Here is a 24093-nt window from a genome sequence, read left to right as displayed (position 1 = left end):
TGAAGTGCCGATGCTGTGCTTGGGCACATTTGGGTTCAGAAACTCAAAGCTGACAAGTACCACTTTAAGAGGACAAACTTCTTAAATGAAATCTTAGTGGTCTGGAGGAGTTCACGGGACTTGCTTGCTTTAGTATGCTTGAACAACTCTTTGCTCAGTCACACCTGCTTCACACACCAATGTCCAGCTTCGCAGCAAATGGCAAAAATCTGACATCCTGAACTGTATTGAGCAATAAATTCCATCCTGTTTAATGAAGTACGAATAGAGATCTCCTGCTGATCATGGTTTTCTTTGCTTGAAATTGTGGTTTTTTCTGTTTATTGTACAATACTTGAAAGCATTGGTTTTTTAGTGAGCCGACAATCTAACTACTTTACCAGCCTGGAGTGCTCTGAACTATTTAATATTACCCAAACTATTTTACAAAAAGTGCTATCTCAAAACAAACTCAAATATAGCTTTACCCAGGAAAGCCATGGAAACCTGTTTATTTTTTTGTTCTTCAGCTGGAAACAAATGTTCTGTTCTCATACCATGTGAAACTGGAATAGATTCAGGTCAGGCAATGCATATTCATTCCTTGAGACTCCTTGACAGTTTTAACTATAGTCACTTCCCTCTCCAGCCCACTCCTTTCACTTCTAACTATGAGAATGGGAATTCCTTCGTCTTTTGGGAATTGCGCTTGCATTTCTCTGAGCCTTGATGGATAAAAATCTGCTAAAACTTTGTCTAAGTGGAATGCGTTTAGTATGTGAATTGCATTCTTGGGTGTTGCAATATAAAAATATCAGCATTCACCAAAAGTGGGATATTATTTTTTTCTGGGTTATTGTGGGCACTTTTATACTTCTTTCTGTATTACTAAATTTGCTATGGGAAATATTAGTCTGGGTGAGTCATGGTAGATCAGCAAGCCTTCCTTGGCTATGATCTAAAATGTCACTGATAAAGCCTAAAGCCTTTTTCTTAGACAAATGCAGCTATCCACTAGTCTGCAGTGGATGCTAATTAGTCATGTGCAAGCAGACATGTAATCCCTTCCTTTCTGACCTTCACCGAACATCTGATTGGAAATCTGTTCAGTACGTTAGCAACTGTCTCTTTTCCTGGAAAGCCAAGAAATACCCATAGGGGATACTTGTATAAACTACCAGGCGTGGAAAATATTACATAAAAGTTTTTACTGGCCCTTAAGTCGGGATGTGGCATTACACCCACAGGAGACTAAAATCAGTTATTTGCTTTATTCATTTCAAAATTGTCCTTCTCTCGCCTGTATACGACTTGAGGGTTCAAGTGGCAGTGTAAGAGTTGAGAAGGCTGTATTGTACTGAACAAAATAAGGGCTGTTCTCCAAAACCCCGTTCCCTGCTACACAGGGTCCATCTATACTGAAGGAAAAAGAGTAAGTAACAACAGATTAGTTGTGCAGGGAACCACAAAACACATTGCCTATGTGGAAGATTTAGGTCTCTTCTCAACATTGAATTAATCCGCTGCTGAAAAGGTCTCCCCTCCTCCAGTGTTGTGTGAACCAACACCTTATTTTTTTCCCCTTTGTAATGTCTGTTCCAGAGGTTTAATGTGCTGGAGGTGGTCAGATATTTTTCTCATTAAAATTTATGTTTTGAATAGTTACCAGGTCAGCAAACTGGTTAAATAAAAAGAAGGAGGATTTAGCAGAGTCTGAGCCAGCCATTTACAAATAAATCTCTTGGGCTCTCTAATCACTAGCGAATCTAGCCATTGCTTTGATTTGAAGGGAGATTAAGGATTACAAATATTTTATAAATCTATTTTTAACTTCAGTGCCGTTATACAAAAGCAAAGGATTCAGTGCTACTTTTTGACCCTTTTTTTCAACCAGATTTAGCTGGCTAGTCTGAAAAACGTTAAGTGTTTCTACTGTGTCCATACCCACTGCATGAGAAAGCTGTCAGCGGTGTGGCCAGTAATACATTGGTACAGAAGTAAAGAAATTTGGGTATCACAGAGTGGGGCTGTAGAAAGGAAGGGTTTGCCTGGTAAACTTTTATTCATACAAATCATGGAGGATATTTTCAACTTTCATGGCTCTTTGTCTTAAAACAAATCTGAATACTTGTGCCCTGATTACCACTGAGGAGAGAGTGGCCTCCGCAGGATACTGCTCTTGTATCTGGTAGGGAAACATCCCTTGCTGTGGTTTGCCATCCTCCTCCTAGGCACAGGGACTTCAAATGATGATAGAATTTGCCAGGGTGAGTCTATGTAGGAAGAATTAGGTGTTTGAATACAAGGTGGTAGACCTGCTTTCTTCTGAATGTGTGTTTTACCTTTTCCAAACTTCTGGGTAGCCTGTTCTGGCAGTGAGTAACTTTGCAGGAACTCCATGAAACTGTCACAGAAAAGCACTGTGGATGCACAAGCAGCATCCTTTAGTTCCCCAGTGTGTTACACCTTTTCCTCCATTCCTTTCTTTGTCATCTGCACCAGCTGCTTGAACTGTTTTGCTCTGCCAGGTAAATTCAATTCAGTGACAAAGCAAAGGTGGGGGAGGAGGCACGATGACTCCCATTTCTCTGAAACCATCATAATTTGGTGCTTTTTAAATATTAGAAATAAAATCCTGAAATGATAAGTAAATTATAATGAAACTTAGCTGGGCTAAAGTCTTTGAGGTTTGCCTATAAATGCCATCTGGATATCTGTCAGTGCAATGTTTGTTCTTTGTATTATTCTTTCAACCTGCTGTAAACAATTTCAATGGCTTCTGGATTTCCCCTTCATACACAAATGAATCTTCAGTGCTGATCCTCCCTTTGATTCTCTGTATCAGTTCTGATGCCAAAAGAAAACAAAACTCCTTTCTGTGTAATAGCTTAACTGCGTCTCTGCTCCCGTGGGACTAGTCCGGACAGGGCAGGAAAGGCAGCCCCAAGCCTCTCCCTGCCACCAGCCTTCAGGAGACTTTGTTGTCAAGTCAGAAGGATGCAGAAAGTCAAGCTGGAGACCCGATCCTTGAAACCTGTCTCCAAGGCATCAGCTCTGGCACCCCAGGCAAGGAGAAAAAGCAGGGAAGAGGATGAATTGCAGCTGGCCCCTTCCACTGCTTTGTGTAAAGCCTTTGAACCCTTGCCCTAAGGGGAGCCAGGGTGCCCCTGCAAGGCAGGGGGCTTCTAACAAAGCACCCCTTGTGCTGGCTGCCTTCTCTGAACGCTGCAGCATTTAGGATTAGCCTGTAAATTGCCTGGTGAAAAGGGACCCCCTTCTGGTGTAAGAATGATTTCCTACTCTTGGTGATGGATGAAGCTGAAATAAAGCAGTTTAATTTTTAGAAAACTGTCAACCTTGAAAGGATTGAGCTGTTATTTTAATTAGTGTAATGAGCAAACACTACTTGGAAATCATTAAAAGAACATATACACAGCTTCAGATCCTGCTGTCTGATGTGTATTGATGAAACTTTTCTTGAACCAGAGGGATGCAGGTTAATTTTTTCCTGCTGAATTGACAGCAGCGTGGGCAAGACATTTTGCTGTTGCTTTGTATTGCATTTCCGTCACCAGGAAATTTGTAGTCAAATACAGGCTATTAAGGTAAGTGTGGGTGAATGTTGCGAATGAACATTCATAATGATCTCTTCATAGCAGTTTGAAATTAGAGTTGGCAGAATTTTCAGCTGTACCATTTTTCCTTGGGAATGCTGACCTGTTGAAACTATTGCAGGACCACATTGAGTTCAATCTGAAGGTTGGGGTTTTTTTTATTGAAAGGCTTCTCAGATCCACCATGGAAATAGAAAAGTGTACTATACAATAACTGGTGATTTAAAACTTTAGCATATAACATATAAGATGTGTATGCTCATGCATTTCTTGCCCTGCTGGATTTGAAGCAGTGGCTTGAAACTTGCTTCCCACATTCACGGTTCCCTGACCATATAATCAGCTGCTCTGCCCCAAGGATTATATTTGGAACAGTTCATTTTTCTTATGTATATACAGTTCTGACTGCAGCAGAAAGATTGATTTTATAGCAGGGATGTGAGATCCTGGATTGAAATTGCTAGCTCAAATGAAACAGAAGAGGTGTAGCGTGAACTCAAGTTGCTCACCAAGATGTAGGGTTGTCCAACCCTAGTTGGTGACACTGAGGGAGCGTGCATGTAGGCATCCCTTCTGTGGGCATCCGAGCGCTGGGAAAGTATCAGAATAGTTCTGCTGCAGAAAAGAAATAACTCTAAAACTTCAGATCTCTATGAGGGGCGGGAAAGTTTAACCAAGTTTCTGAATACAGAACTATTCCGTACACTCCATGAAATAAAGTTTTCATAGAAAGTTTAAGAGCCTTTGGAAAGAGGCTGCTGAAAAAATGGGCAAGCAAATTGCTAGCATAAGGTAAAATACAGATGGAATATGCAGGCTTGCATTCCTCCTTCAGAAAAGCACATTTTATTGGTGTAGCAACTTTGTAAAATAACACTTACAGCAAGCATTTTTGGGGTTAAATTCCTACTCATATGGTTCTCCTTAGTATAGATGTTGTTCAGCTGATAGGAGCTGGAACACTGTGCATTGCCCAGATCCTCGTGATGGGTAGGTTTGTAAAGATCACCATGCTTCACGTTGCTCAGTGACAGCAGGCAGCAGGTGTTGATGGCAGATGAGCTGATCCAGCAGAAGCATTGTGTCATTTGTCTTTTCATTGCATATGTGTAGTCCTTCTATATGTATTTCTCAAGGAGACAGCCAAAACTAGTGAGATAGCACTACAGTGTCAGAGGAATTGTTTAATGAGGGGTGAGACCCTGACTAATTGTGGACCTGAAGGGAGAAATTAAAGAAAATTTAGGATATATTTGGGGGGCGGGGGGGGATATGATTATTCTTGCATTGCCCTATTGCCTTCACCTGTAAAGAAAGAATTGTCATATTTTAACATTTTTACGATTTAACAGTTGAAGTCTGCTATAAAGCTAGGTCAGATGACGAAATGCTTGCTCTTTTTCCTGCACCTCTTTCCATCAATGCTGCTTGAGTTTGGCCATGGAGATGGAATCAAATTTCATAAGGGAAACGAAAATCTCATTTTCAGACAGATGTTGGATATCAAAAGCAGAAACATGTTAGAAAGCTTGATCTGATGAGCTATACATATGGTTTAATTTTTCAGTAGAAAATGTAATTAAATTGTCTGGCATTCCTGGATTAGCCCACAGTGCTTCATGCTATAATCTTGCACAAAAATCTTAAGTGTGTGGTTTTGGTATTTCTGGTGTACGTAAACTGCTAATATTGTAGCTTTTCTGTTGTGAAGGATTGGTATCTGGCTCAATTTATTTACTAATTAACCTTCCTTTTTTTGCTGATCATTAGAGGGGTGCGCTATGTGGTCATAGATAATCTCATCCTCTGTTATTACTCTGGGAAGAATGCTTTTTAACTTTCATTTCTCTCAATACTAATTCTAAAGCTTTTTTAAATGGTAGAAGAAAAAAAAAAGTTTTGAGTAGCATAGATTTCTTTGCTGTACATTTCATACATTTACTATGAAATTTGGGTCATACTGATTCCCGGCTATACTGCTTCCTAGAGGACAATCACAGAAGGTATTTTTAACATACTCGTTGGCTTGCTTTTCCTTTTCTTCAGAGGAAAATAATTCTGAGCAAGTGAGAAGAGGAGCAGGGAAGAATTGGCACACGTGATGTTTGCCAGGGAAGGAGCAAGTAACTAAAATCCAAAGGGCCACACTAAGCCTTCAGCTTTGCACAAGGATGTGCGTAGGCTTCACGGATCAGCTGTCTGCCATGGCCTTAGACTTTCCCTACAAACCCTGGAAGTGAGGCGCGTGGGCGCACAGCACCATGGACGTGTAAGATCACAGCGTGTACTGCCTTGCCTGTTTAACAATAGCGGGGAAGGAGCAGCAGCCCAGCGTGTGACAGCAACCCAGGTCTGCGTGCCGGGCGTCCCTGGCAGTCATCCTGCGCTGCTGAGGATGAAACCCGGCGCTGCCCTACCTGCCTTACTGCTGTCGGGCGTGCTGGTTCAAGGAAGCAGGTGTGTGCGATAGCGCACGTGACGCTTGTATGCCTTTGTTCTGTTTGGATGTAGCACTTGTCTTCTCTACTGTGGAAAATGAAAAATAGCTACCTTCTTATCATATTGCAGACGTTCGTTGCTTCATGGTGTTTGGCTATCATAAGGCTCATTTAATGTGAATCAGATGGAAAGTGTGCAGAGTGGTTTTCTGACACCTTTCCAAGAAAAATCTTGGGTCAGCTGGCATACAGCTTTCTGAGTGTTGGCTCAGCTGAGTCTTCCCGGAGCTGGCAACTGAGCTGCCTGGTCAGCCATGTAGAAGGCAGGAGTGCAACACTAGGGTATGGTGAAGAGTAACATGTAGGTAAGACATTAAGTAACCCTTAAAGGTATTTAGACTCCCAGCCACTTGGGCAATTCAGACTGAGGAGTGGCTAGGGAGGCCTGCATGTTGTGCTGAAAGCAAGCGGAGTGATTGCAAGGAAGAAAGGTGAGGACCCTGGAATTGACCATTTTGACATCCCTCAGTCAGAGACCCCCCCAGCAGATAAAATGACACAGATTGTAAACCGGATTGTATCTGGCTTGGCTTAGCTGGTCACAGTCTTTCTAGTGATTTAAATAATCGTTTTCCTGAAAGGAGCATTTAGCTGTTGGGAAAACTTTTTCAATACTTTGTGATAATTCTAGCGGAGACTGATCTTCTGATGGCTTTTTGCTTTCAAGTTGCTTTTAGCTTGGGATGTCCCTGTTTTTCTGGTCCACAAGCATCATCTATCTCTCTAAATACCTACAGTAACCAATTTTAAGTGTCTGAAACCCTAATATCCATTTTTTCCATCCATGGCATCCTGACATCCTTAATCTGTGTGCTAACACAAACTGCCCAGTATTGATTTAGTTTCATTATTCAAGGAAAAACTTTTCTTTTTTTGAACCAAAAATGTTAATAGCATTTCTCTTAATCCCAGAGGCAGATTTAAGATCACCTTGTTTTAAAACTAAAGTTCTTTGGCAGAAACTTAAAGCACAGAATTTCTCTGGAGCGTTTGCAGCTGCTAATGTTAGCTTGTGTACTTAGAAATCAGTATGTAATAACATATCTCATAATAATCTAGCAGCTGGGGAAGTCCATGTGCATTCAAAGACAAATAGGCGGCCAGCCACTCTGATAATTACCACTTCATAGCCCTTTCTGTGAAAGGCTACAAAATGGAATTGGTGCAAAAATGGCTTTCAACCGGAGATACCCCAAACCAATATTAGCGAGAAGGTTTCACCAGAAACACATGTAGGATAAAATATTCAGTAGCATTTCAGAAAGCATTAGCGAGGCATAGTACTACTCTTTAAATCCATGAATTATCATTTACATGGCGAAAACAAAATCCCCTAAGTGGTCTTCTAAAAACACTTTTGAAATTAAACCACCCCATGTGTAGTCTGTAGCATTTATTTTCTGTTGAGCTGTTTTAGGTTAGGCTGCCTCTACTAACTGGTTTTGTTTGGCTCTCATCAAGCTGGCAGACATCTTGCAAGAGGGAAAAATTGGCTGGGCATTCTGTTTCTTCATACCTTTTGGACTCAGCTATGATAATCTGAACTGCCAGAGAGGAGTTTAGATGGTACCCACCTTATTTAAGGTAATGAAATAAAGTATGTGTGACAGAATGCGTTCAAGAGAACTGAGGCAAGATGCGTATCTTGCTTAGATCTGAATTTTAGATTTGTCATCTTTGTTGCCTTCTTGAGTAGCAGTGAAAATTAAATGAAGTGGCAGTGCTGAAGCAGCATGCTTTTACCCACCATCTCTATTCACCCACCTTTTCAGCTCATCTCTTCTCCTTTTTTTTTTTGTGTGACAGTTTAGCACACACTGTGAACATATGCCAAAATGCTCACTCTTACATTCTTAAGAGCTTCCTTCATTCATCTTGAGCTGTTATCAAGAGCTTTGTCTGCTTCATAGATGAATTGCACAGTGCTGAATCAATGTCCTCTTGTACTGGAAAGCAGACAAATGATTCTGAGAGAAACTCTGTTGCATTTGTACACAGTGAGTGAAGAGATGGCTTACCTCATGCAGAATATGGGTATCAAAACACCTTCTGCTTCTCAACTGAGGCGATGATATAAACGTGGCTGCTGATCCTAAACCAAAAAAAATTAGAAATGTTTGCTTGCTGCAAGTTACTTTGCATGCTTGATAGATATTCCAATGTTATGGATGACAATTTTTGGAGCATAAGCTACTACATATATTTCATTAAGGTGATTTTCAGATCATGTATTATTTTGGCTCTACACTTGTTTTAAATTCTCTTTAATACAGTTCTGGCTGTAGCATAAATGTACTTAACACTCAATACTCTCCTTTACAGGAGACTTTAGCTGAATAAACCAGACCTATTGTGTAATTAAGGAGTTTCTTTGGAAATTGGCTTCATTTCAGTTTTAAATACATTGTCTAATTTGTTCCAGAAGTAAAGTGAACTTGTTTTTCAAAACTTGCTCATGATTGCTGGTGGTCAGAGCTATAATAAATTGAATTCCTTCCTAATTTAAACATTTTGCAAATGCGTAAGCTAAGTTACAGTCTGCACCAGCCATTGACAATACAAAGTGATAGTACTTATCCCAAGAAAATTGTCTTTTTAATCATATAGAAGAACAGCAACCCTTCCTTTCCATTGCTGATACACAAACGTTGGAACTATTTGAGCAACAGGTTCTCCAGTAATTTGAGTGCAATACTTCAGTAGATTTGCGTTGAGGGAGAGGGGAGGAGGTAAAATACAGCCTCTGCTAGAGATTGTAAACTATATGTGTATTCAGCAAGCAAATGAGATACGAGCTTTGAAACAATAAGCTGCTCTATAATGCACAGACGGTCTTTCAGGATAACAAGCCCAAGCTCTGAAGTCTCTCTACACATTGATAAAAATGTCTAACGAACTCTGAATGAAATATATTTATTCTGTCTCATGTAAAGCCCTGCAAGCTACTAAGAACTGAGCTGCTGACTCAGTCATTGTTCCTGGTTTTTACAACTCCTCCCATTCAGTTAATTAAAAAACCTGTTCCTGAACAGGAAACAAAAGCACTTTTTATACAGAATTGATCTATGTACATTTTCAAGATTTCTGCTCCGTGAATGCACTTTTTCTTTAGCTTTGTTTATTGCAGCGCAACTGCCTGCCAGAGGCAATACTGTTGACATGACTGTCCTTCTTGGGTGGAATATTTCACTACACACCGTCCTACACTTGTGCCAGGGCCCATTGAGCATGGGATGGGGTCAGAACCTGAAAGGCTCAAAAGGCCACTCAGTGAGCAAGAAAGCCATGAACGACACTAAAGTCGGGCCGTAGAAGTGAGGATATTCACGTGGGAGTAACAGGAGGAAAAAGATCTGTCAGCAAAAGAGCAGAAAGCATGAAGGGTGGTGGGTTTACGATTGAAGAAAGTGTCTGTGCACTGTGGCAGAAACACTCAGAGCTTGAGTTTTGGTGAGTGTGGACTTGGAAGCTTTTGCAAAATAAATAAATAAAAGCTGTTAGTAAGGCAGAGTTAAGGATTAAGCTCAGCAGTTGCTGCTGTTATTTTAGCAAAAGCTTTGACTTGCCAAGAAATAGAAGAATGTGTATGAAGTTGTTTGGAAAAGCCACTTTCATTCTGTTAAGTTTATTTTTTAAGAGATGGCTACCAAATCCAAAAAGTTGTCTGGTGTAAATCCACAAGTCACTCCTGGTTAGAATCTCTGCAGTCTATGTTATGACCAAAAATACGCTTCTTCACATCTTAAATTCCTTCCTATAATTGCAACTCTCTCCATTTTTTTTAATCAACAAAGTGAAGTAATACAATTCACAGCAGGCATGATGCAGGGGTTGGGACCTGGTAGTTTCTAAATTGCAAAAGTTTGCTTTGTTCAGTGCAATCAGAATTTGGTCCCCTAAAATGATTAGCCTTCTTTCCAACCTCTGCTCCTCCTCTAAGAATGAAGCCTCTTTCATCTGTCAGTGTAAGATTTCTCTGTTGCCACTGGTGGACAGGATTTCTTTTTTGAATTCTGTCTGGTTTTTATCTTAACCTCAAATAAATATCATAATTTACTTGAATCCACAGGTAATGAGGGGATAGATTGAACTACTCTCTGTAAGTACAGTCTATGTTTAAAATACTTTTTATCCGTGCAAAAATTGTCTTCACATTTTGGAACAAATTTAGACACCAGAATTGGAAGAATCTGTTCAACTAGAGCTGCACTGATCTCAGGTCCTGAAAAATTGCTGCCCTTAGAAAACACTCCAGTTTCTTTCATTGACACTTCAGTTGCACAAGAAACTAAAGTTCACTATTTAGCAACCAAAATGGGGAGAGTGAGAGGGAAGAAAGGCTTCTTCCCCTGTGGATTTCCCGTGAGGAGGCATCCGCTGAAGCAGGGGAAGCATGGAGTTGGGTTTCTGTACTCATTTGGTACTTGGAGTCAAGCAAATTACGAACTACAACTGCACTGTTGCTGGTGGGGGCATCAGCCCAGACAGAACAAAGTTGTGTTACTGTGTTTTCTTCGAACTAATGACGACAAATTTTGTTTTGATAAAAAACGGGATTTTGGTCTTTCTGCATTAAAGAGGAAATCTTACACATTCATAATTTCTACTGAAATCAGTGTTAATGAGGTGAAGGAATCCATGGTGTAAAGGCAGAATTTTTTGATGCAGCTGTGATAAAATCCCAGCATGCTTGGCTAACCTTCAACAGGTATTCTAATATGGTCTGTTTGAGCCTGCTTGAAACTGTAATATTAATTTCAGATGTTAACCAGGAGTTTATTCTGTTATTCTCATCTCAACTTTATTTTGTGCTTTAATTAAATGTTAATCTGTTGTAGACAACCCTGTTCTTTTAATGTATGTACGTCTTGGGATGACTGTATGCTAATGATTTGGGAGATGATCACCTAGTTAAGAATAGATCCAAAGGCAAATGAAGTCTGTGCTGCTTCTTAATTTTAAATGTATGTGATGTTTTTCACTAAAATAGGAAAATCTACTTGGGAAGAACAATGTAAGGTGCTGTTAAGGGACTTGGCTGCCATCCAGCGCAAGGTTTGATGTTCAGTTTGCGTTGACATACCTAAGCTGGGTCTCTGGTCCTTAGGATTGATTTTTAGCCCTGAATCGGTGTTAATGTATAAATGAAAGCAATGTATTTGCTTAGTAAGACAAGTGATTCAAAGTACAGTAGGAATGGTAACCATGTACTTTTTCACCTTTAGTTCTACCTCATTTTCTTTTTCATCTGTTCATGCGGAGGACAGCAGTTTTTGCTAGAGGCTCCTGTTAAGTGAGGGATAAGTTGGCTTTACCTTCTTATCAAATCTTCCTCTCTGGTGGCAGGCAGTTCCAGCAGATGTTCTCATAAGGATCCTGGATGCCGCCCTAGTAGGTCAGAGCTATAAGCTTTCAGTGACTCTTACCATTTTCATAACTGAGGTCTAAGTGGGTATCCACTCTGGTACCAAAGGAGCAGTGCTAGTAGTCATGTAAGAAAAGCTTCTGTCATAGGGCAGCTGCTGTTAAATATAGTTATTTCAACACTGTTTCATAAAGCTCTGGGTTGGTTTAGTTTGGCTTTCTGTAACTTTTCTCTCTTGATGCCTTTTTGTGCTGTGATCCAGGTAAGCTCTGATATTCACCAAGAGAGCATGCCATCTTCATGTGCATGTCTTTATACTCTTACTGTTCAACAGAAAACTAGCCGCAGCTTTTGTTAATAGTAATTTGGAAAGTCAGACAGTGCGGTAGTCATCAGAGTCCTCTACATGGTCACTTGAGTGTGTGAACTAACACACTGTCTATGGAATATTCTTGGTGTCTGTTGGCAACACGTGGGAAAGGAATAGAACCATGTTAATTACAAGTTAGATTGACGATAACCCAGTGAGTAAGTTAAATCTAGTTAACTTACAGTCCAGACACTAAAACATGTGACCCCATAAAATGGAACATTTCATTGTGGTAATCTTGTATTTGTGATGATAATAACTTGTGAAACAAAGGTTAGAGGTTAGGCTTGTTTTCCCTGTCTGTCTTTTTACATCATCTGTAACCTAAAATTCCCTCTCTTGCTGTATCTGTGAATTAAATCTGCTTTAAGCTATCATCAGTCACCATTTGAACTGATTTTTCTTTGTTAGGCTGCCAACAGAATCAAAATTTTTTTTGTTATGCTCTTTAATAGTCATAGAAGTAAGATAAGAGAAAAGAGAACGCTAGGCTGTACCATCCCCTTTGCTTTGCCAGCATAGGATTAGAGGTTTTGATTAGCAAGCATTGCGTTGCTGTGTGGGAAACTTGGTTGGATTCCCTTCCTTGATCTCTCGAACGGTGTCTATGCATATGCACAGGTGATGTGTCAGCGTGCTGATGCTCCGCTTCGACATGTCTCACCAGGTTGTGATGCCTGACTCATTCTGTCGTGGTTGAATGGGTATTTGTACCGCAGACATAACAGAGAGAGGAATAAAGGCATTTAAGGCTTCAAAATCTTCATAATACTTCCGAGAAATAAAACTATTCATTCTGAAGGGCTCTTTCCCTATGAAGTGTTGCGCAATCTGTGCTGACTGAATGTGCCTTTGTGCCTTGCCCTCTGCTTTGCAGTGCTGTAAGTTTAGCTCCAGTACACTCGATGAATTCTACTTGTATTATGTTTACTTAGATATGTCTCTAGTTCATGTTTCATCTGTTTTTTTAATACATTCCCAAAATTTCCAGAAGATTGGGTACAGATGGGGACACGGTAGTTCCCCTTCTTCAGCCCTCTCCCCTCTCCTCAAGAAAAAGTACTGACAGGCAGCTCTTAAAAAACAGAAGCAGTATTTCAAAATTTGTTTAATAGCTGTTTCACGGTGATTATAATATAAGAATCAATTGTAGCTTTTCTAGTTTGTGGCCCAGTTGTTATCCTTTGGAAGCTGTGTACCTAAGACTCTTGTGTATTTTCCTGCTGTATTCTCCACCCTTTTATAGTTTCGTGTATGCTTTCAGCACGTTACAATATGAAGATAAACAAAGAAATTCTTATTAATAACTCAGAAAAACTTCCCTCTGCCCCTCAAACCTTTTTCTGCATAGCTCTCAGAAGCTATCAGTGTGGCAGATAAGGATGAACCTGTACTGTTGGGCTGTCTTGCCCTTTCTTTGACTGAGGGGATGAACTTGCCATAGCATGCATCCATGTTAGTTTGCTGCCGGGTCCCAACCTCAGGTGAAATCAGTAGCTCCTTCAATGGGGAACCCAGAGGTGATGGAGCAGTGATTCGCTTTCCTGTCCTCTCCGTGGGCAGCAGGGCTGTGAGCCTGTCTGCACTAGTTCATTTGCAGACTACTGTCTGCTCCTGCTGTTGAAAACAGCGTTCTGTGATTCCATTTATACTTGCAGTTTCTCTCTCCGATGAGTCTTTTCCTTCTGCAGTGGGGACCCAGCAGGACTGCAGCTCCAGAGGACCTGAGCATGCAGGCGGTCTTCTCTTCTCTGGAGAGCTGTGAACAAACACTAAGTTTTAACAGGCTGGAAGATGGCAAAAGTGAAGCAAGGCATTTATTTCCCACTTGTTACTTCCGCATGTCTGCCAAACCTTTTCATATTAAATTAGTGATACGTCCCTGAAAGAGCTGCAGTATTAACTTTACACCTTGGTTCCAGTTAGTCACATAATAGCTGTATCAAAGATGTGATGGATTCTTTTTTGTTTGGCCTTTTTTCAGGTCTAGACACTGCCATGACAACACTTCTTGCAACACTAAAATGCCACATGTAGATTCTATGCAAAGACATATTGGCAAATGTCAATTTAAATAAAAAACTTATTTTAAAAAAAATTACATGTAGGCTGGAGTGTTAGGATTATGTCTTAATCTATTATTTTGGAGTCTTTGGTTTGCCATGCTCGCTCTTGACTGGCTGCCTTGTCTAAGGATTAGATAGGGACAAAATAGCTCTGCCGTATGATCTAGTTGATGGGGTGACAAGTGAGACCATAAATTGAGATTTCCTTCCATTGTACCCCACTGAGATGAATTTATTTCTGCATCAGGTGTTGAGGGGCAGTTGTGTACACTGTCAGCTGAAGACTATACAGGTCCATCTAAGAACTGGGTGTGCTGAAGTGTACTTTCCAATTCATGCAAACGCATTCTCCCTGATATCTAGAAAGCCACCTCTCTGTGCCCTTTGTTGTTACATCTTATTTATGCTTTAGGCTTACGCTCTTCAACTCTGCCCAGTTATGTCAAGGATCATCTTTTGGGGGAGGAAAACAAAGTTATTTCCTATCAGCTTGCTGCACAGGAATGCTGAAAAATGTAGACAAAAATTGTCTTTTTCCAAAATGGTGTTATTCTGGCAGGTAGAGAACCTTTTCTTTTCGAGTCAGCTCTGCTGTTCTTTGAAATACTGAAATGCAGTCAGCAGTCAACAAATAATATGAAGCATAAACCTCTGCAGTACTTTTGCTACCCTGCTGTGCTGTCTGCGCATTCTTGAGAAATGCTGGGCTTTGCATACAGTCTCACATAGAGAGATGAGAGACTTACTAAATAATCAAAGCTGCTGTGAAAGACAATACAACTCCTGCCTCCTTGGAGAAACATTTAACAGCTAACGCAATTGAGCAGATGTTTCAGTGGCCTTCCATGTTTCCTACTGATGACATGCAGCTACGTTTTCTTTTTCTCTTCCCTTCTTTTTCTCTTCCCTTCTTCTTTTTCTCTTCCCTTCTTCTTTTTCTCTTCCCTTGGGATTTCTTTTTTCAGATTTTCTTTTTGGTATATGAGCATATACGTGCTCTCATCCTTTTATATCAATGAAAGCTTGACTGTTTGTTCAGCCTGTGAACCCTTTCCCTAGATAAGGACTCCCTTGGTCTAGGCACAGTACAGGCACAGTACAGACACATTACAAAAGGAATGTTTCTGTCTTGGAAACATTCTGGACTGTTGGAAATTGCTGCACTATTTGGTGGTGAGGTGTAAGTCACTGCGAAGACCAGTGGATCCTACATTACAGAAATAACCTGTATGAGGTGGCTTAGAGTTGTGAAGGTATGTAAGCCTGCAAGAGCCTAAGCAGGAGAAGCAACATGAAGGCTGGGACAGAAAGGGCTGGTTAATGCCCCTGCTTGCAGATATTGCAGGGCCAACTTCTGGCAAGAAGGAAGATGAACTGATCTTCCTGCTCCTACTGGGTTTTAATAAATGCCTCCATAAACTGGAGGATAAGCCCTGGTTTAGGTCTTTCCCTGCCTTTTTATCTTTCCGGACTCATTTCCAGCAGTAGTGGATTTACTGTCTTTGCTGTAAGTACCTTCACAGGGAAATAAGAATTCATATTCTGCAGAGATAATATATACTAGAATGAAAGTGTTGCAATACTGTGCCTGCCAGAGGCCAGATTGAAAGGTAAAGAGATAGAAAGCTTGCAGTAGTTGTTCATTACTCCCTTGCATTTGGCTGCAAAGGAGTAACTACACCTGCTCAGTGGACCGTGTAGGTATTACAAATCTTTGATCTTTCTGAACCTGTAATGATTTACTAGAGAAACATTTCATTATTCTTTTTGTGCTAGTAAGAGAGGGGTGAACTTCTATAACAGTACAGTTTTAGCTTTAGATTTTCTTTACTTTTTTGTTGAACTCCTAATTAACACACAGTTAAATTGCCTTGTGATTTGTTTAAGCTTGATGTCAGTTTTGTAAAGTCTCCCAATGAAGTCGTGCCTCTTGTGAAGTGTAATAAAATTCCACTTTAACTTGCAGTCAAGCTAGACTTACGTCCATTTAACTTGTATTTCAGCCATGCTGTCTTTTTTTTATGGCAGCTTGAATAGAGACCAGGGAGAAACATAGTAAGAAATTGTCTCCTTCCTCCCCATTAGTTAGTTAGTTGACATCTGGCTCAAATGTGTATTGCAGGCCCCTCTTCAGCCCTTCTTTCTCCCCTTCCCGTAAAAAAAGTCTGTCTTTTTCAATGAGGAAATAAATTTTTAAAAACCATCTATAGAAAATCTCCAGTTATAAACCATCTTTTCCAAAGGAGAGGCATTTTAACATCTAGCCCTGACAGCTTCCATGCACAGCATACTTCTTGATTTCGTAACAGGAGGAGATTAACGCTGCCCTTCTATTATATGCTTTGGGATCTGTATGTACTCCTCTGTAGTCAACCTCCTCGTGAACTGCTGCTTATTAGCAGCGAAAGCACAGACGGCTTTGTGTTTGCACGGCTTAGCTGAAGGAAGGGGAGGATGGCACAGATAGCGACATAGACGGTTCTGAGCATCTCTTTGTACCGAAGCAAAGCTCCATCCCAGTTGCACACAGCCTAAAGCATTTGTTCTGTGCTGAGGAATTTGGGACTTTTCTGTAGAAATTTGTATTGCAATGGGTAACTGGCTTTTTCTTGCCACCAGACTATCTATTGTTAAATATGTAGCAGTCATAGTAAAATAGTATTACTATGCTTCCAAACAGAGTAACTAGAGAACCTAGAATTAAAGACCACTGTCTCATTCAAAGTGGTGGATGGGTATTGTTCATATAATGTATTATTATTCAGTATGTTGTTTTCCTTCCTTGTTCATGTGAATTCATGCTTTGTTACTGTGCCCAACTCAATTCCCGCTCTGAAGTGAGTTTTCAATTTCTTTCTGAACTAGCAAGATTTTATCACTGCAGTATCTCACAGTTTCAAAACACTATGTAGCTTCCATGCAGTATCATATTCAACTCCATTCTGTACATAAGGGGGGAGTGTTAAATCAGAAGTAACCCCACTGGACTTAGATCTGTCTGAAGTGACTCAAACTTGCTGTGGTTTTGTTTTTTTTCTTTGTGGAACTTAAAAGTATGAAATGCCATTATAAATTGTAATCACAGCTTGCCTCTAATAGTAACCACAGCTGGGAATGCTGCAAATCAGACCCCTGGATCCCAATTTGGGCAATCAATTAGAGTTGCATCCAGGTGGCTGTGTCAGTAGTCAAAGAGGACAGCAATTGAGAAGTAAGCAGGAGAGAGGAACAGCCTCAGGTCAGCTCACAGTGAACCAACACTGTGTGACAACTTCTGTAAAATTTAAGAACGTCTTGCCCTTGGTGGCTATCTGTGAAATATGGTCATTGGCTCTATGCTCTAGAGTAGTAGTTTTTCTGTGCTGTCAGGTGCTCCCTGGTGCAACTCAGTCTCTGCTGCTGCATGATGTCCTGGCACATCCTGGCTCCACGTAGGAGGAGGTCTGACTTCACCCAGCTCCCCCCTACTCCTGAATTTCCTTTGCAGGAAAGTGGGGTGCCCGCAGGGGGAAGGACCTGCGGTGCGGGGGAATGCACCTTCCTCTTGGTTAGGCTGTGGCTGACAGGGAAATCCTGAAACCAGGACTTACATGGTCTGTATGGCAGACTGGGGATTAAAAAGCACAGTTCTCCCCTCTTCATCTCTCCCTGTCTGAGCCTCGGGCATCAGTCACAACACGCTTTCCAGTGTCAGTTAACTGTGAGCACCTCCCTGCTAATTGTCCAGATTCCTTGAGCCTGGAGGTGCCGGCTGCCTGGCCCCTCTATCACTTTGCACTGAAAGGCGCTCAGAGCGGGCAGGCTGACAAATTCAGCTTTAGGATGCTGGCATGTTTCTATAGAGTATGTGAAATGTTTTTCCAAATGCTTGTCCACTGTCAGTTTTCCTGTAGCTACCCATAGTGTCTGCCAGGCATAGCTTAGTCACTCCTAAAATTTCTACTCTTAATCCTGGAGCTACTGTAAAGTCTGTGGAAGAAGAGGTTGCCAGAATTTTTCAAGATAGAGGGTGTGTCTACAACGAAAGTTTTAGATAACCTTCAGTAAGCAATTAAACAAATTTACAGGGAAGAAAACCTCTGGAGCTACTAAGCCCAAAGATACCTCTTCCCTGCTCTGGGCATCCTTGAGCCATGAGTTCCTCCTAGAGGTGTGGAGGAGATTCTGGGTGGTATTGCTAAATGTGCTTAAAGTCCTCCTTACACAGCTGTCGTTTGCTCCTGTCTAAGGCAGAATGCTGCACGAGGCAGACCTTTGGTCTGACCTGGAGAAGCCATTCCTGTAGTCAACTACATTGCTGTAATATATGGGAATGGCTTCAGGAGGTCAGACCAAAGGTCCTGCTGCTTCTACTCCAGTGTTGGTCTTTGAAGTACCTGAATTGTCTTGGCAGAACTTCCAATAATAGCGTGTCCTGAAGCAGACATGAAGTTAGGAAAACTCCAAGGCAACTGATTCTTGAAGTGTGGTGAAGCTTATTAAACACTTGCAAAATACGGTCTTGCATTGGGAAGTACCAGCATCTTTAGTTACCCTGCTGATAATACTTCACAGTTACTGAGGTCACTTAGAAAGACAAAACGTATGGAAGGGAGTAAAAGGAAGTCTTCTGTCTTGTAAGTTGATACTGAGGCTTACAACCACAGCACTCGAGCATACTGATGAAAAGAAGAGTGTGCCTCTGCCAGCAGGGTTGTTGGGGTTCGGTGGAGGAGCTGAGCCTCTTGGTCTTGCACCTCTCTTGGGGGGTGTGTGTGTACACGTGTGTGCACACACCTGGCAGGGTGGCGGGACAGGTCTTTTTCATGGGGTGTCAGGAGTTGCTGAGCTTGCATTCTTTTCCTCCTCTGCTGCTAGGTGGCCTGAAATAGTTTAGTGTGGGTGAATTCTCTGAACATGTCACAAAAGTTTCAAGTCTGATGGGATGTATAGGGGCAGCAGGGTGTTGTGCACAAAAATGCTGAAGGAGTGAGAAAATATTTCTGTAGGTGGCTGACGTATTGATGTGTTGGATGTATTTTAATGAGGTTGAGCACTGTTTGGGAACAATAATCTAGTGGCTGCGTGCATTGCTAATTTTAAAATATGATTTACAGGAGATGCACTAACCATTGATTTTACTCAGCCTTTTTCTCATTTTCTGGAGTGGCTTCTTACATCAAGTCTAGCCATGCTATTGTCTGGCTGAGACCAGCCTTTAACTTAGTAGTGGTTAGTGTTTCTAAATTTAGGAAGATTGTTCCACTGATTTAAGTTTAAGTCATACAAGCAGCAAATGTGCCCATCTAAGCTTTCGTTATCGCTGTGTTTATAAAAGAAAGCTTTTAAACTTTGTGCTTGTAGTGCAGAGAGGTGGTTGATGTACGTGGCTGTCCCTGGCAGGTCTGCCTGGGGCAGCTGCCTCCGTGTTAGTTCTTGCCTTTTACAAGACTTAGAAAATAGCCAAGGTTTTCATGCTGGAGGGAGGTAAAGTCAGCAAGAAACACTTCTTTCTAATGCTCTTCTGAAGGCGACCACCTTCAAAATGTTTTAAACGTGTATGGTTTAATTTCTTATGTTAGCTAAAGTTCTCAAAGGGCTTAATTTATGATTAAGGAAAGTTAGGTGCTATTCCACTCTTAGGGAAGCCTAGGGGGAAAAGGGTTTTAGCCTAGCATTTTTTAATAGCTGTTTGATGATGCTAAAAACAAAAACAAAACCCTTATGTTTGTTGTTTTGGGGTTTTATAGTAATGGGTGTGTTTTCTTTCTGTAAAACTTCTAATATTAAGGGCTAAAAAATGCTATCTGTACAGATACTATTATACTGAATTACGTACACAAACACAAATGCCTCCATAGTTATTTACTATTTCTAGCGAGCATGTGACAAAAGGATCTTTTTTTATTTAACTTCAGCACCCACATGTTCTTTTTGTTCTGACCTGGTGAAATGGGGTGTCTTTCACAGCAAGTTCAGAAGACTCTCTGCAATCTTTCGTCTTCATGTTTGGCTGCTAATAACCAGAAAAATTGACTGAGCAAAATGGTGAATAAGTTGAGCCAGCAGTTGCCACAGTGACAGTTGTCCAATATAAATATCTTACAACTCTTCTGTTTATCATCTGTTTTCAGGGCAGTTTAAGCTGCTGGAACAAGACCGAGATATTAAGGAGCCAGTGCAGTATTTTAACAGTGTGGAGGAGGTGGCTAAAGCATTTCCTGAACGAGTTTACGTCATGGAGGAAATAACATTCAACGTTAAGGTAGACCCTGAATAAATATTTATCCCTGTTTAAGTGATTAACTGTTACAACCTTTATATACATGGCAAGTGAGCAATGATGCTGTGTGGGAAGTGTGATTTTTTGAGAAAAAAAGCCTGTAGTGTTCTGCATTCAGTGATGGTGCTCTTCAGGATCATTTTTGCAGTCTTAAATCAACATGACCTCTAAGGGCTCTCCTGTCCGATGTCACTTTGGGGAGCAGTCCTGATGATCCATCCAATAATTCGTCTAATTAGGATGCTCCTGCCAGATTTTAAACAAATGTTGTTTGTTGCCCCCTTTCCCCTCCCCCTCCAGCAGTCTGAATTTTATTCTCTTCTAAGCAGCAGCTGCTCAAATCCCTGTCCAGAAAGCCTTATTCTCAGGGAGCACGCAGGGTGAAATGATGCGGTTGCTTGTCTCAAAATACTGCGGCTAAATACCATTGTGAATAAAACAAAAAAAAAAAAAAAAAACCACCAAAAGACACACTTGTTCTCTGTGTGTGTTTGTTTGCATGTGCATGCCTCTTGGGCTCATCAAAGGGTCAGCAATGGCACCCATGAGTGTAAGAGGGCTTGCTATCACCAAACACACTGCAGTGCAGTGGCATGAAACAGTGAAGACAGAACTTGTTCTTCCTTGTCCTACTTATATGTGTGACACTACACAAGGTAGGTCAGCTCTGCCAACAGAGCAGAGGGGTCTTTGGGCTCATCTGGTTTGCTTCAGTTGATACGCCTTCTAAGACTGGTAGAAGAGCATTCTAGAGCGGGGCTGCAATGGTGCAGATCCACGTTGTGTACCCTACGGGGGAAACTGGTTGATACTGCTGGTGCAAAACCAGTACAGAGTTTCCTGGTCCCATGTATAGGGAGGTGGGGTTTGTATAACAACCTTTTAGTGAAGAAACCTTTCCCTTTCTTTCACTGTTAGAGTTGGGGGACACCAGCCAGTCTGCAATTTTTATAGGTGTGAAACAGGATTGCTGCAGACTGCTGTAAGTGCGAAAGCTCGTCAGCTAATTCATTTAGGGACACAGACTCATGCCTTTCAAGACAGTAGGTTGTTTTCATCTATGCTCTCCATAAAAGAGAGCCTTTCGTGAATGAAGGCTACATGAGAAAGTTGGAACACTTTTTGTATGTTTAGGACTTACTTAGGCAAATCAAGGCAACAAGAAAATTTCATTTCTACCCAGGAAAATCAGTCTTACCTTGGGACTGCTGACCTTATCCAGTGCTGTGCCATTATTTCTCAGCTGATCAATGACCAAATCGAGAGAGTGGCACAGTAAAATGTGCAGCTTTGATTTTTATAGGGAGAAAAGTATTCGTCTGCAGGGTTGTTTAAATGTAAAATGTTGTATCTTGAGTTTAATGAGTGTTCTTAAAACTCTGTCATATTTAGCAAACTGAGAAATGAGCATAGCTTACTGTTAGATATCAAATCCATTTTTAAAAGGTATTATAGTGATACTCCTTAATGTAAATAACAGTAATAATAATCCAGGTTTAACCTAGTTACACAGTTATCTTGACAGTATTTCTCTTGGCAGTTTTTCCAGTTTCATAGAAGTCTATTCCAAGGTTATCATCTTCCAAAAAATAAATGAACTTAACAGGATTTATTAAAGTGTTTAATAACCCTTTACATGCAAGAGAATTATGTACACTAAAATTTTAATATAGGGGAGATCCTGTCAAACTGATTAGAGGAAAGGGAGGAATACTAAGTAGGGTTGATTTCTGTCCAATGCAGTGTGCCTGTTTAGCTACCTCCTGATGTTCTCTTCTGAATTTAATCTGATATAAAAATGAAAAAAAAATTGCCTAAAATAACTGATGAAGCATTTAAGATGAGGAAGAACTTTGAAGTCTGGGAATTCTTTCTTGTTCCAAGCACTCAAGTCTTTCATGGATAATTTTTGAAGAAAGAACCTGTAGAGTTACAAGGTGCCACTAGACAGTCACTGCATGGTTTTGTCTGTGCTCATTGAGGTCTGCCTGCATGTGCCAATATGCCATGGTTATGGTTCAACTTGGTTTGAACCTTGCTCCTCCACGTAAATCCTTTGCTGCTCCAGCAGGATTTTACAGCTAGCACTGCTGTTCAGTGAACTGCCTTCTCTCTGTGATGGGCTGTGGAATCTTCTCCAAGGGGGTTACTTCATTTTTACTCCATGTATTAGTTGTTAAAGGGAAAAATAAGCCACCTTATCCTGGGGGAGGCAGGGGAGATGGGTGTCCCTTCCTCCCCCACGGTTTCGCAGCTAGGCAGGCTTTCTGGGCAGTGCACTGAGGCAGACCTGCTGGGTGTTTGAAGGAGGGCTGTAACACATGCCATCAAGCATGGGAGTGGAAGGTGGAGTCACTGTTCACAGAATAGCAAACAAAAATTTTAGATTAAACCAAACTTTTGTAATGGCTAAACCTACTTCTGGTAACTTCTTTGGATGTACGTACATATCAGTACTGTGCTTGGATACCCTATCGGTTACCTCAGGTACCCAGTGGCCAGCAGCATCTACAGGCACAGCAATTTAGAGTGTTCTGGGGATAAGCCAATTTCACTCAGTCAATAGGTATTTAAGCTGTTCCTAATTGAAAATTAGAGGCATTCTGTCTTTTCTTCACTGACCAGATAGGTGATAACCTTTTTTGTATTAATATTCAGTGCATAATTGCAGAGAATTTTATTTATGTAACAGCATTATACTACAAAGATTAGGGGTTTTTTGACTCTCTATGCTAGGAAGAAAAATATTAAGGAAGTTGAGCTACCCCAGGGCCCTAGCTTCTGCTGAAGCAGCAGCAATAGATTTCTGCAGTGAACTGCTCTGGTCCCATACAGATGGCAGTCTGTACAAATGCCCAGGAAGCTATTTGCATTAAGACTTAAAAACAAAACCAGGAACAAAAAAACCCATGGCATACTGAGGACAATTCACAAAAAGTTCTCTTAAAAAGCAACAGTATTGTCTGATAGATTCAACATTAGACAAGCCATGAACTCCTGCACTCTAAAAACCAGCCCACTTAGTGTTGCAGGACCCTTCACATCTTCCAGGATATCATTTTTGTCCTGAACATACCACTCGATCTCCCTGGAGAGGCTATGAAGCTGTTTGCAGAGCCTTCCAGGATGGAGAGGCTGGTTAGTTAGTTAGCCCCATAATAATTCTTTTCTTTCCTATCAAAGACATTGTTTGACTGGTGTGAACTTTTGATACCTGAATTGTTGGGGGTTTTTTTTAACGTAATCCTCTTTTCACAGTGGCTTAACTGTATTGGGCCATACGGTGTGCATTTTCGCAAAAATAAGTCTATAGTGAAAACTTTGCCTTCTTTTTTTTTTTTTTTTTGACAAATGTTAATGTAGTACAGTTAAGCAAAATTGATCTCGTGATTTGATGGCAATTCTGCTGGCTCTGATAAACTTGCCCTGAGTTTCCAAAAAGCACGTATATAGAGGGTTATAACCTACACTGGCATTTTTAAATGCTGCAATAGCAACTTTCTTGAAATCAGTTAGTGTGTACGTTTTAGCTCCAAATTTCCAGGCAATTCATAGTACTTCACCTTGAGAATTAGTGTTTAGTCCCCTCATTGCCTTTGTGGCTTGATGCCAGCCTTACGAGGCTGCAAGCCTCAGCTCCAAGAAGGTTTTTCTTCTTCTCTTCCCCCTCTGTCCCCAGTACACACAGGCTGTGGCACCTCCGTGTCTCGCATTGGCAGTGCACTGCTGTGGCTGCCTCTTTGCTCCAGCATCTGGTGCACGGCTCGAGTGAGAGAGAAGCAGACCTGCTGCTTCGTGCCTACACTGAGCACCTGCTAGAGGATTTCTGCTCTGAAAGGAGCCTGGATAGTGAGCGCCATTGCCTCACAGTGGCCTCATGAGCTGGCCTTCCTGACATGCCACGTGAAGAGGCGCTTCGTGTTGGAGCTCTGCGGTATT

General features: G+C 41.1%; 1 protein-coding gene across 2 annotated transcripts in view; it reads left to right on the top strand.

Moving 5' to 3' along the window:
- The window catches only part of GAREM1 (GRB2 associated regulator of MAPK1 subtype 1), a 101956-nt gene that overhangs the window by 59115 nt on the left and 18748 nt on the right, over positions 1 to 24093 (top strand). Inside the window, exon 3 of one of the 2 annotated variants that reach the window (XM_069779241.1) lies at positions 20006 to 20136. The exons of the other annotated variant lie outside the window; for it this stretch is intronic. Within the exon in view, the coding sequence (XP_069635342.1) occupies positions 20006 to 20136 (131 nt within the window). The remainder of the gene's footprint in view (positions 1 to 20005; positions 20137 to 24093) is intronic. 2 annotated transcript variants of the gene reach the window in all.

This window comes from Haliaeetus albicilla, chromosome 3 (genome assembly GCF_947461875.1).
Source record: "Haliaeetus albicilla chromosome 3, bHalAlb1.1, whole genome shotgun sequence".
Classification (NCBI taxonomy): Eukaryota; Metazoa; Chordata; class Aves; order Accipitriformes; family Accipitridae; genus Haliaeetus; species Haliaeetus albicilla.
This window is presented reverse-complemented; position numbering and strand designations above follow the sequence as displayed.